This window comes from Barbatula barbatula, assembly GCF_947034865.1.
Source record: "Barbatula barbatula genome assembly, chromosome: 8".
In the NCBI taxonomy this organism is placed as follows: Eukaryota; Metazoa; Chordata; class Actinopteri; order Cypriniformes; family Nemacheilidae; genus Barbatula; species Barbatula barbatula.
Window position 1 is genome coordinate 10,164,098 of NC_136771.1, and position 19,016 is coordinate 10,183,113.

Consider the following 19,016-nt stretch of genomic DNA (forward strand, 5'->3'; position numbering starts at 1 on the left):
TTAGCTTGTGTTTATTCATTGATAGATAACAGATTTTAAGAAGGCATGTTAAAATAAGCAATCAAAGAAAATACATATACAAAATAAAATTCAGAGCCGCTGCATGAATTTACAGCTCCTAATTTGTCTTTTGAGGGGGAACAGTTCTTGGAAAAGCATACCCTGCAGCATCTTCGGTGTAGACGTTGCTCAAGGGCATAAATATGATATTTTATGGAACACCTACAATCAATGAGTTACTGAAACAATCTGGATCTTTAGCCACTACACCAAACCAAACCAATACGAAAAAGCTCAGCCACTGAATTTTAACACTCATCATTCACACCATCGTGCGCGTCACCTGCACCTCACATGAGCGTTAAACACACTTTACATGTACATTTATGCTTTTGGCAGATGCTTATATATGTGACCCTGCACAACAAAACCAGTCTTATGGGTACATTTTTCGAAATTGAGATTTTTACATCAACTGAAAGCTGAATAGTTAAGCTTTTTAGTGATATATGGGTTGTTAAGATGGGATAATATCTGGTGGAGATACAGGAGTGTAAAACTCTGGAGGTAAAGGGTGCCAAAAAATTTAATATTGAGAAAATCGCCTTTGAATTTGTTAATCCGAGGCACTGTAGCAGGCCATCCACTCACAAAAATAAAGTTTTTATATATTTTGGGTTGAAAATTTACAAAATATCTTTATGAAACGTGATCTTTACTTAATATCCTAATGATTTTTGGCATAAAAGAAAAATCTATAATTTTGACCCACCTAATGTATTTTTGGCTTTTACTAAAAATGTTCCCGTGCTACTTGAGACTGGTTTTGTGATCCAGGGTCACACACATATATATATATATATATCGGTACTGGGCCATCATTGACTACTATAGTAGAAAAATAAGATCCAGGGTGCAAAATTATTGTTTTACATTTCGTAAATTCTTCAAAATATCAAATTTTTTGTTTAAAGGAGTAGTTCACCTCAAAATGTGTCCCCATTGATTTTCGGTAGTAGGAATAAAAATAAATATGGAAAGAACTACTCCTTTATTCCTAATATGGTGGTAATGATGTCCAAGAAATGTCAGTTTCTAACATTCTTCCAAATATCTCTCTTTGTGTTTCTCAGAACAAATACATTTATACAGGTTTGGAAAAACTTGAGGGAGAGTAAATGACAGAATTTTTATTTTTGGGTGAACTATCCCTTTAAGCTACAGATCAACCACACAACTGTTTCAAGCTAACTTTGGCAGACCCAGTAAAATAAAATGAAAAGTGGTCGGAAACGTAATTGCTCAAAAGATATACACATTCAATTAATTGAGAGTTTATCTATGCTTTTTTATTACAGCTATAATAACCCAAAAATTCTACCTTGTTATCCATACCTTTGCCAAAAAACCTATTATATCATTCATTATGTTTATGATATAATTAGACAATTTAAGAAATAAACAAACAAACATATCTAACTAATGATAGCAATAATTAGGAAAAAAGAACCCTTTCATATCTCAAGCATTAGCATTTCACAAACCGTAATTAATTTTTGGCTTTGAATATTTCTTCCTCAGATGATTTTTACTTTCTCGAGGAATAATCAAAGGGCGTTACAGGTTTGAGATCGGTTCACAAAACTGTCTGCCTTGTAGCAAAGTATTATTTTGATAATTCCAGCAGTGAGAAAGGGGCAATCTGGTGGCGGTTCAAACTTGATAAAAAGCTGTTAGAATGATTATACAGTAGGGCAAACACAACTTAAGAAAATCAATTCATATCTCATGATGTGCAATGCTGTAAGTTTAAAAAGTATTTTTGTGTGTGTGTATACATATACAAAAAGTAGACAAAGAATGCACTGAATAAAAGCGTGTGCCAAATGCTTAAAAAAAGAAAAAAGGTATAAATATCACAAAACTATAATACAATTAACTCATAATTTCACTACTGCTGTTTAATCAGGAAGTTAAGCCATAACTGTGTCACATTTTAGTATGTGAACAATTTATTAACACATCAATACCCATTGTGACTAAAGTTATTTCCTCTTTACCCCTCTGGGACTGCATCTTTTCCATTCTGAATCTAGCTAATAAACCTGAGATAATCTCATAGCCACAAGAGGCTGTGAAACGATGAGCCTTTAAGATTGGGCCAGTCTGGAAAAAGCATGTGTGACTCGCTGTGTGTGTGTGTTTGTACACGTATGTGTGTTAAACAGTAGGGAAATGCCACAGGCTGTGGGTCCGGGCTGTGTGATGAGCTTGCTTGTCCTCGGTTTTGAATTTGATAAGCCTCGTGCTTTAAGATTCTGCCTGAGGACAAACTGTAATGGTGCACTAATAGCAACACCTGAGATTGACTATGAAAACCTCAAAAGTCAAGTCAAGTCAACTTTATTTGTATAGCTCTTTTAAAAATTGTTACAAAGCAGCTGTACATGAAACAAATTGACTATAAGCAAAACATATGAAGTATATGAAAATAAAAAAGGTGAAAAAACAGAAGACAGACACACATACACAGATTCAAACACACCCACATAGAAAACACTGCACATACACAATATGCACACGTACTAACAGACACAGACATGCAGGCACAGGTGGCAAGGAACCCAAAACTCCAATGGAGAAAAATAAAACCAGGAGAACCCAGACCCAGTAACAAATTATGATTTCATGTTGAAATACTTTTCTACAACTGATCAGGCCAGTCTTCAAAGCTAATTTCCAAAAAACCTTACAAAACTTCTAGTCACCTTTTTAAGAAACATGGCGCATGTATGCAGGAGAGGTCAAGCCTCTGGTTGGCAATAAGTTGGAACATGGGGGCTCTAGAGTGAAAAAAGGGTGTGGATTTCTTGAAGAGGCTTTTGATCTTTCTTTCATGCTGCTTATGATCAAGGGGGACACTATGAGAGGATGGTCAGCAGGAGTCATACCTTAAATTCATGGTTATGGACAGCGATATTTTCACTTGACATGAAAGTGAATTGCAAATGGTTGAAGATGAGACGATCATCTGACATGCTCACCTGCCTTTTTACATCTGGTTAATATTTTAATGTTACTAAATATAACTAAATCCAGAAGTTACTTATGGGTTGAAGTGGGAATTATAGAATTTCCGAGAACATGTGAAGGCAGCAAAAAATTCAAAAGATATTAACATTTCAATATATTTATCAGATTTTTCTTTCAGTCGTATGTTTTATTATTGATGCGAGGTATTCAATAAGCGTTTGAAATTAAAATAAATGTGCAGCAAAGGGCAATAAGACATTTTCTAGCTTTTGAATACCTGCTTTCATCGTAGAAGAAAACATTACATTTTAACAACAGGTTTTGAAATGTAAGCGCATGTTGCTTTAGAATGTTTTCTACATTTGTCGCAGATCAATACCGCGGGAACGTAATAAAGCAAGTGATGGAAAGTTTCATTTAGCAAACAAAAACCAGGGCATCCTTAAAAACAAGACGAATTACCCTGCAGGAAACAGGAAATATCTGGTCTGACACTTACAAAAGCCCAGAAGTAAGGCATATGTGTGATTTTAAAATCACATTGATATTCTAGCAGCCTCCTCCATTTAGGTTCTTAGTGGAAGCAGAAAAATCACATTAAATGGCAAGCAGCAGACAGAAAGCTGAGGACACATGACACCTGCTAAGCTAGGCCTTAGACTTTAATACAGCATGCTGAATTTAATGGGGTTGCTGGCTCTGCGTTCTCTCAGAAAAAGCAAACAAGACGGAGAAAGAAGAGATGGAGGGCATCAGGGAGAGACAAGCGATTCGCAGACGGAGCAGAAATAACATGTGTCACCACGAACCGCTGTCATCCACTCAGAGCGTTCAAATTGGAGTCCACCACAAGTCTCCTGTCAACTGTGAACTTCACTAACTTCCTACTGAAGTAAAGAGAGAGACTGTTCGAAAACATGGTGCATTCATCCTACTAAAAGCCATCATTCTAAACATCAAGAAACTGATTCTGGATGCTCTTCGTAGACAGCACAGACTGTGTGAGACTCGACTCAAAACTGATATCGATTAAGGTTAGCATTTTGTAAAGGGGGCTCGTCCAGGATGTTCTAAAATACCGCCTTAGTGGAAAAGTGAGAATATGAGTTTGTGTTTGATTTATTAAGGGCGACTGTTTGTTTAAGGTACAGTATCTGTGTGTGAATGTCAGCGGACAAAACCAAAGACCTTCAAGAGTGCGAAAGAAAGTTTCTACAATGTGCGCAGGTGAACTTCAAGTGTCCAAGTCAATGGAGTGTTTTTTGAAAGCACCCAGGTGAATGCAGTTAGATGCATTTTGGAAGTTGCTTTGAAAACGGCGGGGTGTTTGAGATCGGGCTGGGGGGTGGCTCTTCAAAGCTCAACTTCAAAGGATGACTTCATACTGTGCTTGCTAAATTATTCACATCGGGCAACGTGCTGGAATTCTGCATCTAGCGCCTCTGTGCGCTAATTATGAGCGAGATCAATGACGCCATCTTAAGCCCCTCTCGGGTGTGCTTGGGCAACCGTCCACGCACAGAGGCTGCATCACGGTCTAAACGTCCCTATAAATCTCAATATACCTGCTCGTCTGATCAACCACCCACCATCGATTGAGCCATCGAGCGGGGCCGGAAGAATGAGAGGCCAGAGGGTGGAAGGAGATGGACGGGGTGATTTCTGAACTGCTTTTAGGCCACTCTGTAGCAACGGTCTGTTAACAAAGACAAATTAGACAGGAGAAGACTCTGGGAGAGACTCACAACCTTCAAACCTAGCTTCTTTGAGGGTGGCCGCTGTAGAGACACATGTGCATGTATACAAAAACAAGCATTTTTATTGGCTAATCGGAGCCATGCGCATTTAATGCGAATTCTTTGCGGTTGTATTACAGTAATGAAATACACACAGCACCTGTTTGATCTAGTTTGCGAAAGGCTGAAACGATACCGCAAGCGGATATTCGTGCGTCCACTCACACAACAAAGACTGTCTTCAATTACACTTTTTAAGATTGTGACGGGCCCCGAATCGAGAGTGGCTCGCGACGTGGGATGTGCTGCATTATTCATTCAGGCATGCTGAGAGACAGCCCTCCTCTCATAATGATTGTGTGTACATGTTACTTTGATATGCGTGATGTGTGTTTATGTATAAATCTGACAGTGGGGTGCAAGTCATGAGTGGAAAGCTGTGATTTGCCAATAAAGGCCTGAATTGGAGTTTATAGCTGCTGTGTTTATGCCGGGTCAGAAACTGAATGAGATTATAGAGCTGGAGTTGTAGACTACTCAATTTTCTTCCATTTACGCCTCACAATCCACCTGTCACTGCCCCTTTCTCTTCTTCCAGCAAATCATTTAGTCTCTTTTATCTCTCTTTTTTCGACTCTAGATCTTTTGTCGCTACATACCTCTCCCTTAATCTTTACATCTTCTGATAATGTTCAGTTTGATTTTTTCTTACTTTGAGGGGAATCTGATAAAATTTAATATGTTTTGGGATGAATTTGAATAAAAATTATATTCTTAAAATAGGACTACATTATGTATTGGCTTTCAAAGCTTTTGATTCCGGGCCTTTGGTATTTTGAGGCAATACATAATTTCTCAAAGGATTTGTTTATCTTCGCATTCACAGCCACTGTGTCAGCTCATTTGAAAAATATAAAAAACTGTGCGGAAAAGCAGCAATAAATCTTCATAGGGCCGAAAGGTGTGTGAGAGAGAGAAGCAAAGAGAGTGAGATTAGTGGTCATTGAGTATTACCAAAATCAATTTAATTTAATCATTTTGCCTCTCCCTGTGTGTTTATTTCTCACATCTCTGTTATTTTTTCGTCATTAATATTTCATGAAGTTTCTCCTGCCGACAGGTCCTAAGTCAATTTGAATAATGGGAAAACAGTATGTTTGGAATCAGGACAAAACTGGCAATAAGCAATGGATGTTTCTTTTTTTGTCTCTCTACCACACGTGTCCTTTACACACACACACACACAAAACAGTGTAAATGTGTAAATGTGCTCTCCCTCAATCACACGCTCAGTCTTTGAAGTTTTTCTGACTTGAAGTAATTGCGGTCCCAAAGAGAAATGGCTGAATATTTCTCCCTGACCTCCTGCCGTTAGTTGGAGGGAGGGGAGGTACACTTGCCCAACACTGACGGAGCCTGATAAGGGCAGATGAAAGGACTCGGAGGATGAGGTGGCGAGGGGGAGAGAGAGGATGCAGGTAAGCCCCCTAGGCAGCGGTGGTCCACATTAGAGAGAGAGGTGCAGCTGGCTCATGGTGCCATCTTCACAGTTGCATTACATGCTTGCACATGACTAAAGCTAAACTCAATGGGATTTAGAAAGGGCAGTCCTTTCTAGCGTGGCCGAATTTGCTGTGCTGGAGTGTTTATGTGTGTGCATGAGGTGAGGGTGCACAGGCCTTCAGACAAAATGAAAAAGAGGCCGAGAGAGAAATTGAGTCCAAATGCGATTACGCCACTTTCATGTGTATGTGTTTGTGTAGACGTGGGTGACAGAAGGTGTATATAAATATATATATATATATATATATATATATATATATATATATATATATATATATATATATATATATATATGTGTGTGTGTATTAGTATTCCTACATTAAAACAGGAGGTGTTAGTGTAAATATGAGGGAACTCGATAAGCAGGGGATTGTATGAATTAGCATTTACGATTCCAAACGTCTGACTGGAACCTGTCCTAGCAAATAGTGACCCAGTCAGTAGCTTTTAATGCAGCATTGTGTTGGTAGCGCAATGGTTGTGGGTTCGACACCCAGGGAGCACATATACTGATAAAATCTGAAAGCACTGTAAGTCGCTTTGGATAAAAATATCTCTGCCAAATGCATAAATGTAAACATGTATTTTAGTTCAACACCTTTAAATTGAGTAGCTTGCAGCTTGAGATGCTATATTTTCCAAGTAGCTTCCCCAATACAGATTATCACTTACAGTAGCTCCTGTAAAATAGGGCATGTATGTGAACAGATGGAGGATGCTAAAGAGAGCAAGTGTGTGTGTTTTAGTTTGTGGCTGGGCGTTGTCTGGATGTAAGCATGTATGTATTTTCCCTGTGAGACAGCTTGAAAATTGTGGCGACGGGGTGAGGTCACCCAAGACAGGAAGCTAATGCAAACAAACACTCCTACACTTAACCAAACCCCAGAGGACTATACTGAAGGTCTTATTACTGTGTTCCTTTCATTACAACAAGACAGATACACATGGATTCTCTGGCCTGAAGCTTAGGGCTACACAACTACAGATGGACTCTTACAAGTCTAGTTCTTGCTTTATTCATCACGGAAAACTTGCATGAAGTTTACTTGCAAATATATTGAGCCTTCTACATTAAACACTCTACATATTGGTTAGGCTAATTCGTAGGTATCTTGTCTTTCAGCCACTGGTCTTAAAAATAGGGACCTCACCTTACACTGTTGACTGAACAAACATTTGAGGTCCCTCTCTCTCCCACGGCTGAATGTACTTCAACATGTGCCTCAGGATGAGAACTATGAACTAACTGCATTCTGGGATACTATAGGCGGAGCAGGCCTCTTACTCACCGAGCGAGGTGGTGTGTGAGGGTGGTTTTATGTAAGGAGGGGTAGGCTGGTAAGCAGAAGGGGGTCAGGGACGAATGAAGGGCAAGATACTCTGAGATGAAAGATTGTTGGAATTTGTAGGACAGCTGGATCATGGCCAGGGAGTTAAATAAGGGTTTACTGTCACTCAAGATGCCAAAGACAAAAAACAAGGCTTTGTTAACTACAGCCGAGTATGGGAGCAACTTATCGGTAATTTTCCCCTGTGGTTACAATAGAAATTGCTTCTAAGCTTTGAAATTACTTTTGTGGACAAAATATAATCATGCCTCTATATTAGAATACAACATTTTTATTAAAAGAAATATATATTTTAAATGTATTCCTTGGAACAAATAATAAATAAAAAGTGGCCAATAAGAGTCCAGCATGATGTAAATTCCTTTATACCATTTAAAAAGCTTCCCAGAATTAGACCTCGAGAAAACGGATCTTAAAATGCCAAATGTACAGTTTTGCAATTTCTATGCAAAGGGTGACTACGTTGAATATGCTATAGTAAAATTTATTCTGGATGCTTTTAGTCACAACATTATTCCCACAGTTACATCTGTGTTATTCAATTGTTTTGATGGGTTTACTATTATTACCTAGTGTACATCTCTGAATAATGACTGCATTTAGGTTGCGCACATTCTTTATCCGATGCTCTCTGTGTCTAGCTCTAGAGGGTTCATTTCCACAATCATTACATTGGAACGGGCCGAATCACTTCCCACCATCAGAGGCTCACTTCATTGGGTTAGTTATGGCCTTCCCGCACGGATTCACCAGCTACCAGCTGTCCATCACTGTCTGCAGCTGTCCGGTGAGGATACAGTTTTGCTAGACTAAAATCAGTTCTCGTTCTATGTCTCTTAGACATTAGGTAGACTGTACTATTTACGTTTTGGCCATAACTTGTAAAGCATACCTGATCACTCGGAAATAATCATTTGCAAATCATTTACTTGACAGCCCTGTATTATGTTCTGTCCTCTGTGAAACCAAAAAGTCATTGAGATGAGATAAAAGTGATGGGAATTTTTACTTATTTTGTCCCTTTTGTCTCTTGTCGCAACGAATCTTTCGCCACTTTCATTGTTTGGAAGAGTGTTGCATTGACATTGAGAAAAGCAAATGAGCTTTAAAAAACCTGGGTGAAGAAAATGATGACAAGATTTTCCTTTTTGGCTGAACTATTGCTTGAAGAGATGACTTATGTTCACCATGTGGCTAAATGCTATTTATAAGGTATTTCAGTAAAAGGTTAAAACAAACATTCATCACTGAAAAGGTGAACACGCTCGCCACTGTCATCGCACGGGGCTACGGCACAAAAAACTATGATCTAAGCACAGCTCATCTTGTCCTCTTGAAAGGGCTCAAGGGTATGCACTGGATAAACAGGTTCAACCTTTAAGCAAGGTGTGTGGAGACAACCTCTGCTCGGCACTATTTTAAAGCCAAGATGAGGGATGAGAGACTCCTTAAGTATTCATCAAGGCAGTCTCTCCCCAATGACACATGGCCATAAATGTTTGCTGCACAGAGCACTCCAGACTGCTTAGTCCGGGTGAAGGTCACCCACACGGAAATGTCAAATGTCTCTTCATTGGCATGCCCAAGACACTAAGGACTGTGGGCTCTTATACCCTAACTCTATCAACGTCATTTAACAGCACTGACACTAATGAGCATATCTTTAATCTTTATTAAAGATTTCATACCCATGTCATGTTAAGTAGCATTTACTGTAGGCAGAAATTAGTCTTTTTCAAGAGAGGAATAGAGTTGATTCATGTACAGTATATTTGATTTGATTGATTTTTGTTGTTTTCAGGAGTGCGTGGGTGAGGGAGTTCAGAGTTATTTTAGCGGATTACAAAGATCAATCCGATTTCTGCTGCTTTGCATATATTTGCGTAGGAGAGCAATATCTTCATGTTATTTACCGTGTAAGCAAAGTCAGAGGTTAGAGGGGGGCTCACCATTTTGAACGTCCAAAACATGGTGTTTGTCCAGGGTCCATCCTCCCATATTCGATGCATCGAGTTCATAACCCTGAAGAATGGCTGTTCTTTTCTCCCACAAGATCAGATCCAAACAAGACTCGTACTCAAATCCCACAGACACTTGATGGATACAGAGAGAGATTGGAGTTATTCATTTATGCAAATACACTGTATAAATACATTTACATTTTGGCATTTAGCAGACGGTTTATATACAAAGCGATGATCAAATACAGACTCTTGAAAACTTGAGTACTGAATTTAATACTGCATATTTTTTTAATAAAGGAAGTCCTGTATAAAGGGGTTGTTTTAAGACCGACCTAACCCTGATTGGATTTGTTTTTTATACAGACGTTCACATAAATTAAAGCTAGTTTTGTATCTAAAAACTAAACAAAGTTACAGATTTGACTAGTCAACAACATCAAGACACATGCAGACGAATCACCATATAAACATTGAGCTGAGAAACCGCACAATTTCCCAAGGCCTAATCAGATGCCCTACACAATGTCAATTCATCTTTATTGCAGTCCGCCTGAAAACCGCTGCGACTCTATCATAACTTTGGTAAATCTCATAAGCGATCTCTGGGAGTGCTGCGCTTCACCAGGTGCAGATCGTTTTAAATGTATAAACTTCTTCAGCCGATCATATTAAGAAAGCGACCTTGTGTCCCCCAGAGAGAATCAATAAGCACACTGCTATTCGTCCGGCGAAAAAATTACCTGCTTAATGCAATTGGCAAACCAAAGCCTGATGAGAAGGTGAAAGCCAATCAATACTCATAAGACCCGGCCTAACCTATTTACAATTTTACACAGTTCACTTTGTGAAGGCGGAAAACATTCTCCATTTAGTGGAAAACGTGCCTTTTGTGTTCCGACATCCTTAGACTTTGCTTCTGTAAGGCTTCGAAAAGCACATCTTGTTTAGTCTGGCCAACCGCCCGCCACATCATCGGCTGGAAATAACAAACGGAGGAGCTACCATCAGCAGCTGGACTGCTTTCTCGACACTTAAGTGAAAAACAAAGCCACAGCATCACCACGACCTTCCTCAAAACAGAACAAGAGACGTGTTCTTCTCTGCGGTTTTGCTGAGGGGTTATCATACTAGAAAATACAGTCAGCATAAAGAATGCCAACGTGAAAATACCCTTAGAGTAAAAAAATGCTTCCTGTGCTGATGGTGGCCTTGAACGTGACAACGGTGTTTACATTTACAGTTCGCATACGCCAATGTACATTTAAGGAGATGTCCCATAATGCACCTGTCGAAGTGGCACGGGCCATTAAGCACGTCTACACTCACAAAGCACATTTTGCTAAATGCCTTTGTGCAATGTAGTAGATACATTATTTCTGTGCTCTGTAAATCTATAAGAACAGAATGATACAAATGGAGGTAAGTGGTTGTTTATCAGCTCTGCGACACTTACTGAATCAATACCACATACTAGTCATTATTCGTTTTGACACGTTTACTTTTCTTTTCTTTTCCTAGACATGACATGCATTAACCACAAAGCTGCTTTGTTTACAAAAACTTTCATGCATACATACCCACTGCTTCTGACAGGCCGTAGACCTTTTGGTTGTATGCGTCTGTTTTGTCCCAGATGAAAGTGTAGGACAGATTGGGTTCCGCGGGGAACCACTTTTGGAAGAGGCGCCCCACCACAGCCACCATCAGGTGCACCTTCATGAGGTTAAAGGGGATAGTGGCTTGAGTCATGGTGACCTTCAGCACCGGCCGGTAGCCTGCCCCCCGCGAGCTCAGGTACATCAGGTTTAGGTCGCTCCCTGGAATGGTGGTCTCCTCCTGAAGAACCTGCACATCAAAGAGAGGTGAATATGAATAAAGGAGGGGGAGAGAAGGATTGTGCGATTCATCCTGAGAACATCTGGAAGAGGCATTGGGGCGGAGGAAAAGGCCGGCGATTTTTCTCTCAGCAGGATTAAAGCACATCTGGGCCTATGTTTGCTTTGACCGCCATTTACTTGACATCTCGGATCTAATGAGGGAGATTTTCACGGGCGGAACGCGTTTATATTTACATCACTGTCGAAGGCTATTACTGTACCACACTCCGCACGCTCAACCACGGCGGACAGACCGCCACATCTTGAAGTAGCAGAAACTGGTTTGATTTCAAGACAGCTGGCTAAATGAAACGCAAACGTTCGGTTAGCCCCCTGTGCGGAGTCACCAAAGTTCAGAGAATTTGTGCTAATTTCTCTCCCTCTTTAAAGATGCCACAAATGGAGCATTCTAGATGAGGAGCAGCTTGGATCAACAGAGGGATTCAGCATCACAGCTTCCTCCTCAAGTGCTTAATGAAAAGCCACAGTAGAAAGTCAGTAATCCCCCTGTTTTCCAGCTCCTGGCATTGTCGAGTATCCTACTGGGAAGGGACATTTACTTTTCTCTAACGCAGAGGACAAAGAGAGCCAGGGGGAATTTCTTTTCTTCTCTGTTCCGGTTTGGATCCCGCTGCACTTTTCCCGGGATCAGTAGATGGGGCTAGATGGCTTTGGGAGAACCTTTGATATGTGGGGTCTACGGCAGTGACAGCATTGAAACTCAAGCAGGTGGGGTTTGAAATAAAAGGGTTGCAAATTAACAACAAAGAGGTTTAGCATATGCACAATAATAAATTCACGCATGTGACTTTTAACCATTCGACACTAATCTGTTTTTGTTGAGCTTTTTGAAAACGCAATAGTTGATGCATTTGAAAAAAAAAATGTGCATTGTGTGTGGATGAGGAAAACAGAGGGGGTTAAAGAACGATGATGCAATTTTTGTCACGTGACGCAGTTGTTTCGGCTGCTCTCCTGTTTGATAGCATTATAATCAGTTCATGCATACTTTAGATTGCATTTTAGGAGATGGAATATTTTGTTAGGCTACTCGCAGTTATTGTTTGGCAGCGAGCGTGAGTTTTAAAAAAGAATAGTCTGGTGTTACCTGCATCTCTATGTTAACTTATTGTCCGTCTATTTTAAAACGCTTAACAAGGCAGAAAGTAAAGAAACACCTGACAGAAATGAAACTGAAGTGTCTTCGGTTTTACTCATGCGCAGTACATGGATGTAAGCATTTTCAAGACGTTTCAGTGTGGACGCGCAGTGTTTGGGAAATGCTTGAAAACGCTAGTGTAGACATCCTATGTGACAGCACGGTTTCGATTTGATGGGATGGTAATGCAAACAGACAGCATCCACATGTGTGTGTGTGCATATCCCGCGCCCATAGGTTTACTTAAGGTTGTTCTATAAGCCACAATGCATTCATGCTATGCTTCTGGCTTCCCCTCTGTGGATTTTGATTACAGAGTCTGAGCTAATAACATGCTTTACTCTGTCTGCTATAAGCTCTTAATAAACGGCACCGCATGCACTTCCACGTCTTTACGTGTGCAGCACTGTTATTCTTAGCCATGGGGGCAAGGGCCGTAAGTGCATATGGCTGCATTAAAGCTAAACATTTTCTCATTTGCCAAATGAAAGGGAAGATGAAAAAGGCTTTGAAAGTTCATTTGCTACAGCCCATTAAATGCACAGTAATAAAGACCAGATTTAGTTTAATCATCAAGCTTGTTTTTAATACTAAGAAAAAAGCTGCTAGATTTTCTGCAAGAGGCCAAAACACATCAGCAGTCTCTCTTATTACATTTGGAGGAGTTTTGCTTTACAGCAGACAACAGTTACGAGACAGAAACACAGAGCATTGTGGGAAATCATATATATCTTTCATTCTTTAACAGTCTTGTCTGATTTTCCACTGTCGTTTGGAGGTTTTCTCTGGCTCGCTGTCGGACGTGCAAATCTGCCAGATTCCTCTAGCCAAATACATTTTTTCAGGCCTGCATAACAGCCAAGTGGAAGAAATATGCTTGGCCATTCTGCATCATGGCCGCTAACGGTTACAGGTCCTGGCTGAGGGATGTCTGGTTGCCATTTATGTGTGACGCTTTGGGTTAAAAACGAAAAAGAAACCTCGGAGGCTATTACATCTGGGTTCCAAAAGCCCTATATTACATGCTAACTTGGTTGGGTCTGATTACCCCTGTTTAGAGTTCTTCTCAAAGCAGACTGTAATTCAAATCAGGACCCATTTACTTTGATGAGTGGGGTTCCACCGAGGGGACAGACAGCCCTGTTGGGAGCGCGGAGAAACATGGGAAGAGGAGTGTGGCCTTTTGGCTGCCGACAATAAGGAAGCAATTTTTCTCCTTTATGTCTCTGAGAAAACTCGTAAGACGGCATGTGTGTTGGCCCAGTGTGCTCGCGTTACAGGGGATGTTTTCCCCCAGTACATGGCGCAGAAAGGTAAGGATGGAAAAGCCGGGTTATAAAAGAAGGGATCAAATGCACATCTGGACACAAGGCAGAGTGGAAGAGAAAATAAAGAGAGATAGAAACAGACAGGCAGTGCCAAGATTTTCAAACCTCTCATTTAATAACAACGCTAACTTCTAGGAATTGTGATTGTAAGGAATGTAATGATTCTGGTTTTGATTCTCCATAATGACTGCATCAACAATTTTTTGTACTTTTAAAAAATAAATATTTGGAGATAAGAAACACGAGTCTTATTGCATTTACTACCCTCAGCAGTCTGCTGCCAAATAAGTTATTTTAGGATTTAAAACCAATATAGACATAAAATATACAGATAACTTAAAAACTATACAAATCAAAAGTAAATGTGATACAATTATTTAAAAATGTTATAGCAATATAATGAAAATAATGACTTAAGTGTAGCGATGAATGCTAGGTTATGTAAATTTAAGAGACAAACTCTGGTGCCACTAAACAGTGGTGCAACACTTCGAGACTTTTAGACAGAATAACATCAACCTAAAGTCAACAGAATCCTTCTGTTCCTGCATATATAAAAAGAAGCAAAACAGATCCGGCTCACGATTCCCAAGCCCACTCTCTACATGCCACAGCGAATGGAGACTGAGGAATTCAATATTTAGGTTTTCGTTTTGAGGTTTGCTTTAAGACCTTCAAAATTGTTTTGTGCAGACACAAACTAAGCATGCTTTTATATTCCTATCTTCAAAGATATCCGAGTCTGATGTGGTTCCAGATTTCATTGTTACAGACACGCAAGCTGTGTGGAAGCTTGAGCCATTTTACACAGATTATGTGCATGCGGTCTTAGTGGATTTTTACTATAAACACACAAAAGAATGGTGCGCAAGAGGATCTTGAATTTAAAATACTAACCAATATCACCTCAACATGTGGGGTTTGTTGAGAGCCGTGATGAATTGTATTTTGTGCCAGCACCACACTGAGATTCAAAACTCTTTTTGCTTTCTGAATACAGCATTCTGGGTGCAGGTTGAGGGCAGGGAACAGACTGTGTCCTGATGTTTCTTCCTTCTATTTCACTTCTCAAAGCCTCCTTATGTTCTGACTTAAGATGTGCAGTACTTCATCCCAGACTCTAAACTCTAGCACGTCTAGACTCAATGCAGATTCAAAACTATAAAGATACCCTCTTTTTCACAGATAAATAGAAGATTATTATCATTTATTTCACCTTGAACTACTTTTAACATTCATTCATCGTATTCTAAATACGATGGTGAATTAACCTATTGTCAGGAAAGGAAATATAGTCTGAAATTTTGTTGAACATGTTTGCGATAATGAATTATTATATTAATTTACTTTTATATAGTGAAAAGAACACGGGACATTATCAGGATAAGGCGGACACAAGGATATTATAGTTGACTAGAATGAAAACTAAAAGTATTTAAACATCTGTTAATTTAAATAAAATATCAGCCCTTAGTATTATTTGCGAGACTTTAAATGAAAACGAGAAATGTCTCAACAATAAATAAGTAACAAAATGGTTTAAGTATAAGCACAATTATTTTTAACTCTATTATTATCTATATTAACTAAATATAATTCTTATCTTTAAATCAACTATTACTAAGAAAATTAACTAAATGAATTTTTTAAAGTTAATTATTATTATTAAAATGTATTCATTATTTTAACCTAAAAACAATAATAAACAAAAACTAAACTGAAACTGAAACAAAAATAAATATAGGGAAATAAATAATCAAATGACATAAGCAGAAAAAATTACTAAATATTAAACTAAATTAACATGAAAACTACTGTAGAAATACACAAATAATTTAAAATATGAATACATTGTATTATTACTACAAAAAAAAGCAAACACCAATAAAAAATATTATGAAACTATAAAAAGGTCTTTAGTCCAAATCTTTTGTAAAAATACTTTGAATACTACAATTCATTTTATGCTTTTTCAAATAGAGAAGTCTACATAAAGTTGGATCTTTACCTGCGTCTCTGGAATAATGGGGCCGTTCTCAGGTGAGGATCTAAAGAAGGTGGAGAGGGGCGTGGCCACGATGAGGGGGCAGGGCCTTATAAAGCCACTAAGGTCACAGCTAGGAATGTCGTTCTCCTCTTTCTTCATTACCAGAGTGTCCATCACATAGAAGATGTTCCACGGGATCCATACCGTGCGGAATTGCGTCAGAAACGGAGCCCGCTCAAAGCTCAGTGTCAGCGATGCTCCACCGTTGGCCAGAATGTCAAACCTGCGGCAACGTGACAGTGTATGACTTACAGAATTAACATACAATACATGTAGTGGGGTATTTACAAAGAATGAACTGTTCCCACTGATAGCATAAAACCGGATTGTGGCCAGTTAATGAATACGCCACGTTTTTACTTGAAATACTGTGAAAGTGAATATTTCTCTTTGCTGTTAACACACAATCTGTTTGGGTTAAAGGGTTTGACAATACAGACAGACATGCATAAAAAACGCATTGGCATTTAATGTTCTCCTCATTAGATAAAAGCAATATGCAGGTAATGTACTGCCGAGGTGATAGAGTGAGTAAGTGAGATGAATTAGACATGAGAGCTGATGGCTAAAAGAGCCGATAGCTGGTTTAATTGTCTCTTCCTTTAACCTCACTGATCCCAGAGCAGGCCTCCTCTGAGCCAACGGCTTCTAAGAAGGGCCCTATCCTTCCTGACACAGGGCCCTGCCATGGTGAAAAATGCATGATAATGTGGACGAGCCTTTTTATCATTGCATTTGTGTAAAAGCCAAAACTCTACCCCCGGCTCTCTCTCTCTTTCTCTCCGTCTCTCTCGTTCTAGCCACGAGAGACTTATTAGATAGGAAATGAGTCAGGAACTTGGGGTACTGTCCTATATTCAAATATTCTGCAACGCTGCAGGGGGCAGAAGCAAGATAGGGCAGACATTTTCCACGTCGAAGCGTAAAGATATACAGCTTGCTCTCATTTATAAAGACATGCACACATCTGAGAGGTGCTGGAAGAGAGGATGATGGCGAATGGGCCCAAACAGCTGCACGGCTGGTGCTTTGATTCTCTCTCTGAGTAAGTGGATAGGGAAGAGGTGTAGGCATGATTATCTACAGCCATTTTCGCGGCCAGTCCTGCTGTGGTGTGTTGAAGGGCTGCAACAGCTGGTTAAGCGGGCTAATCTCGGACACACTCCTCCAGAGTCTCCTCCCGGACACACTCCTCCTCCAGTCCAACCTCTTCTCTCATCACACTTTCTATTAAACATATCTCTCTGGCAGCCTCTTTCAACAACCCCTCTTTCCCCCTCTCTCTATCTTGGATACACTGCCACGGTCAGGTCTCTTTTCTTTGTGATGTCATGGCAACCTATGCTCTCTTCTTCTCCATGAGAGCTTATGAATTCTTAATATGCAAAGTTAAATGTAAACCGACGAGCTATAGGAAGACCCGTCTACCATCAAGATTGGCTGTGGTGTGGGTCTGCAGTTTGTTACTCTTGCGATAGTTAGAGAAGTTGAGGTGTGTTTGTTTGTTCAAGGCATTTCGGTGATGGATGTTATATAAACGGTGGATTTGCAGATCCTTTGAAACTGACAGATGGTGCGGTTCCACTGTAAAAAATGCTGGACATGAACCGCACGTGGTAAGTTAGTCTAAGTCATATGTCTGTGTTTTTTTGCCAATTGTAACGTACGTGCATAATGTAAACAACACAGACTTATAGTGAATCAACAGTTATGCAGGGATAATGTGATATATTGTGGTATCGGGATTTAGTTCCTCCCTCCCCACCGCACACCCCCAGGAGGTCGTATTTTTCTGGAAATAATCGTACAGCTGTATCTCTCTTTTATAAATGTGATCAAATTAAATACTCTTCCAAGACACGTAGTATGCGATACTACTCTATAGGTTCTCAAGATTAATATGAGATTGACAGAAAATGCGCGTTCAACCGGACCTTTAACAGATTTCTTGCGTGACCAATGGCGGATGGAGGGACTGTTTGCAAAATCCTTAATTTGGCGGTTTTGCGTAAAGATGCTAGTCAGGTGCCAATTTAAGGATGCCAAGGGAAGGAAAATGTTAAACCAAAAATGAAATAACTTCATTTACTCAACATTTACATTTCCTTTAAATCACGGAACAGAAAAATATGTATTTCTTTTTAAGTATATCTTTGCTGTTATTTCCATATAATGACAGTGAATGGGGATGGCAGCTGTCAAGTCTCAAAATGCTAGAGAACTGCACCATTAAAGTATGACAATGGTGGTCCAAACAACTTTTGCGTTATATTCCAAGTCGTACAATAGCTTTGTGTGAGGAACAGACCAAAATTTAAGCCATTATCCTGAAAATCGTCGGAAAATTGCTGTCGATCTCAAGGCAAATATGGCATATGTGTCACAACGAGTCTGACGTCAAAAACACCTTTTATATGGATTTTTATAGGAAATAATTTTCTTTTTTTCCTTGCGCTATTTCTTTAAACACCTGAAATGACTCTGCCATTCAATCAAGACCGTTTTTCTTGCCTATTCCATCATTAATTCAATTAAACTCAAAATTCAATTCAATTCAATTGAGCTCCATTCAAATAAAAACCTAATTTCAATTCCTGTCAGCTCAGTGTTGCTTGATGAGCACGATTGCCTCCCTTCAGCCATTCGCTGCTGACACATGACAGTCCATGGTGGCAGTTCTAACAGCCTCCAACAAAGACGTCTACTTAAAGATCCGTGCTTCTACTTACAGCCCCGAGGCCTTCATGATTGCAGTGGCTGCTTAATAACACTGGGATTGGTTTAACGTATGGGAGAGTGCGGCCCATTGGCTGATTGATTCCCACCTTGTAAATCCAATGCATTTTAAACAGGCCGTTTGCTAAAGCACTGCTTCCCCGAGCAACGCCTGACATTTTTATGAGACCATCTTGGTAGATAAGACAGCGCGATATTAAACGCACTCACAAAATGTTGTGGCG

General features: G+C 39.6%; 1 protein-coding gene across 1 annotated transcript in view; it reads right to left on the minus strand.

Annotated features, from left to right (window-relative positions):
- The window catches only part of tenm3 (teneurin transmembrane protein 3), a gene marked incomplete at its 5' end in the record, with an annotated part of 193,533 nt that overhangs the window by 22,298 nt on the left and 152,219 nt on the right, over window positions 1–19,016 (minus strand). Inside the window, 3 exons of the mRNA XM_079462768.1 lie at window positions 9,631–9,774; window positions 11,223–11,490; window positions 16,018–16,279. Coding sequence (XP_079318894.1) covers window positions 9,631–9,774; window positions 11,223–11,490; window positions 16,018–16,279 — 674 coding nt within the window. The remainder of the gene's footprint in view (window positions 1–9,630; window positions 9,775–11,222; window positions 11,491–16,017; window positions 16,280–19,016) is intronic.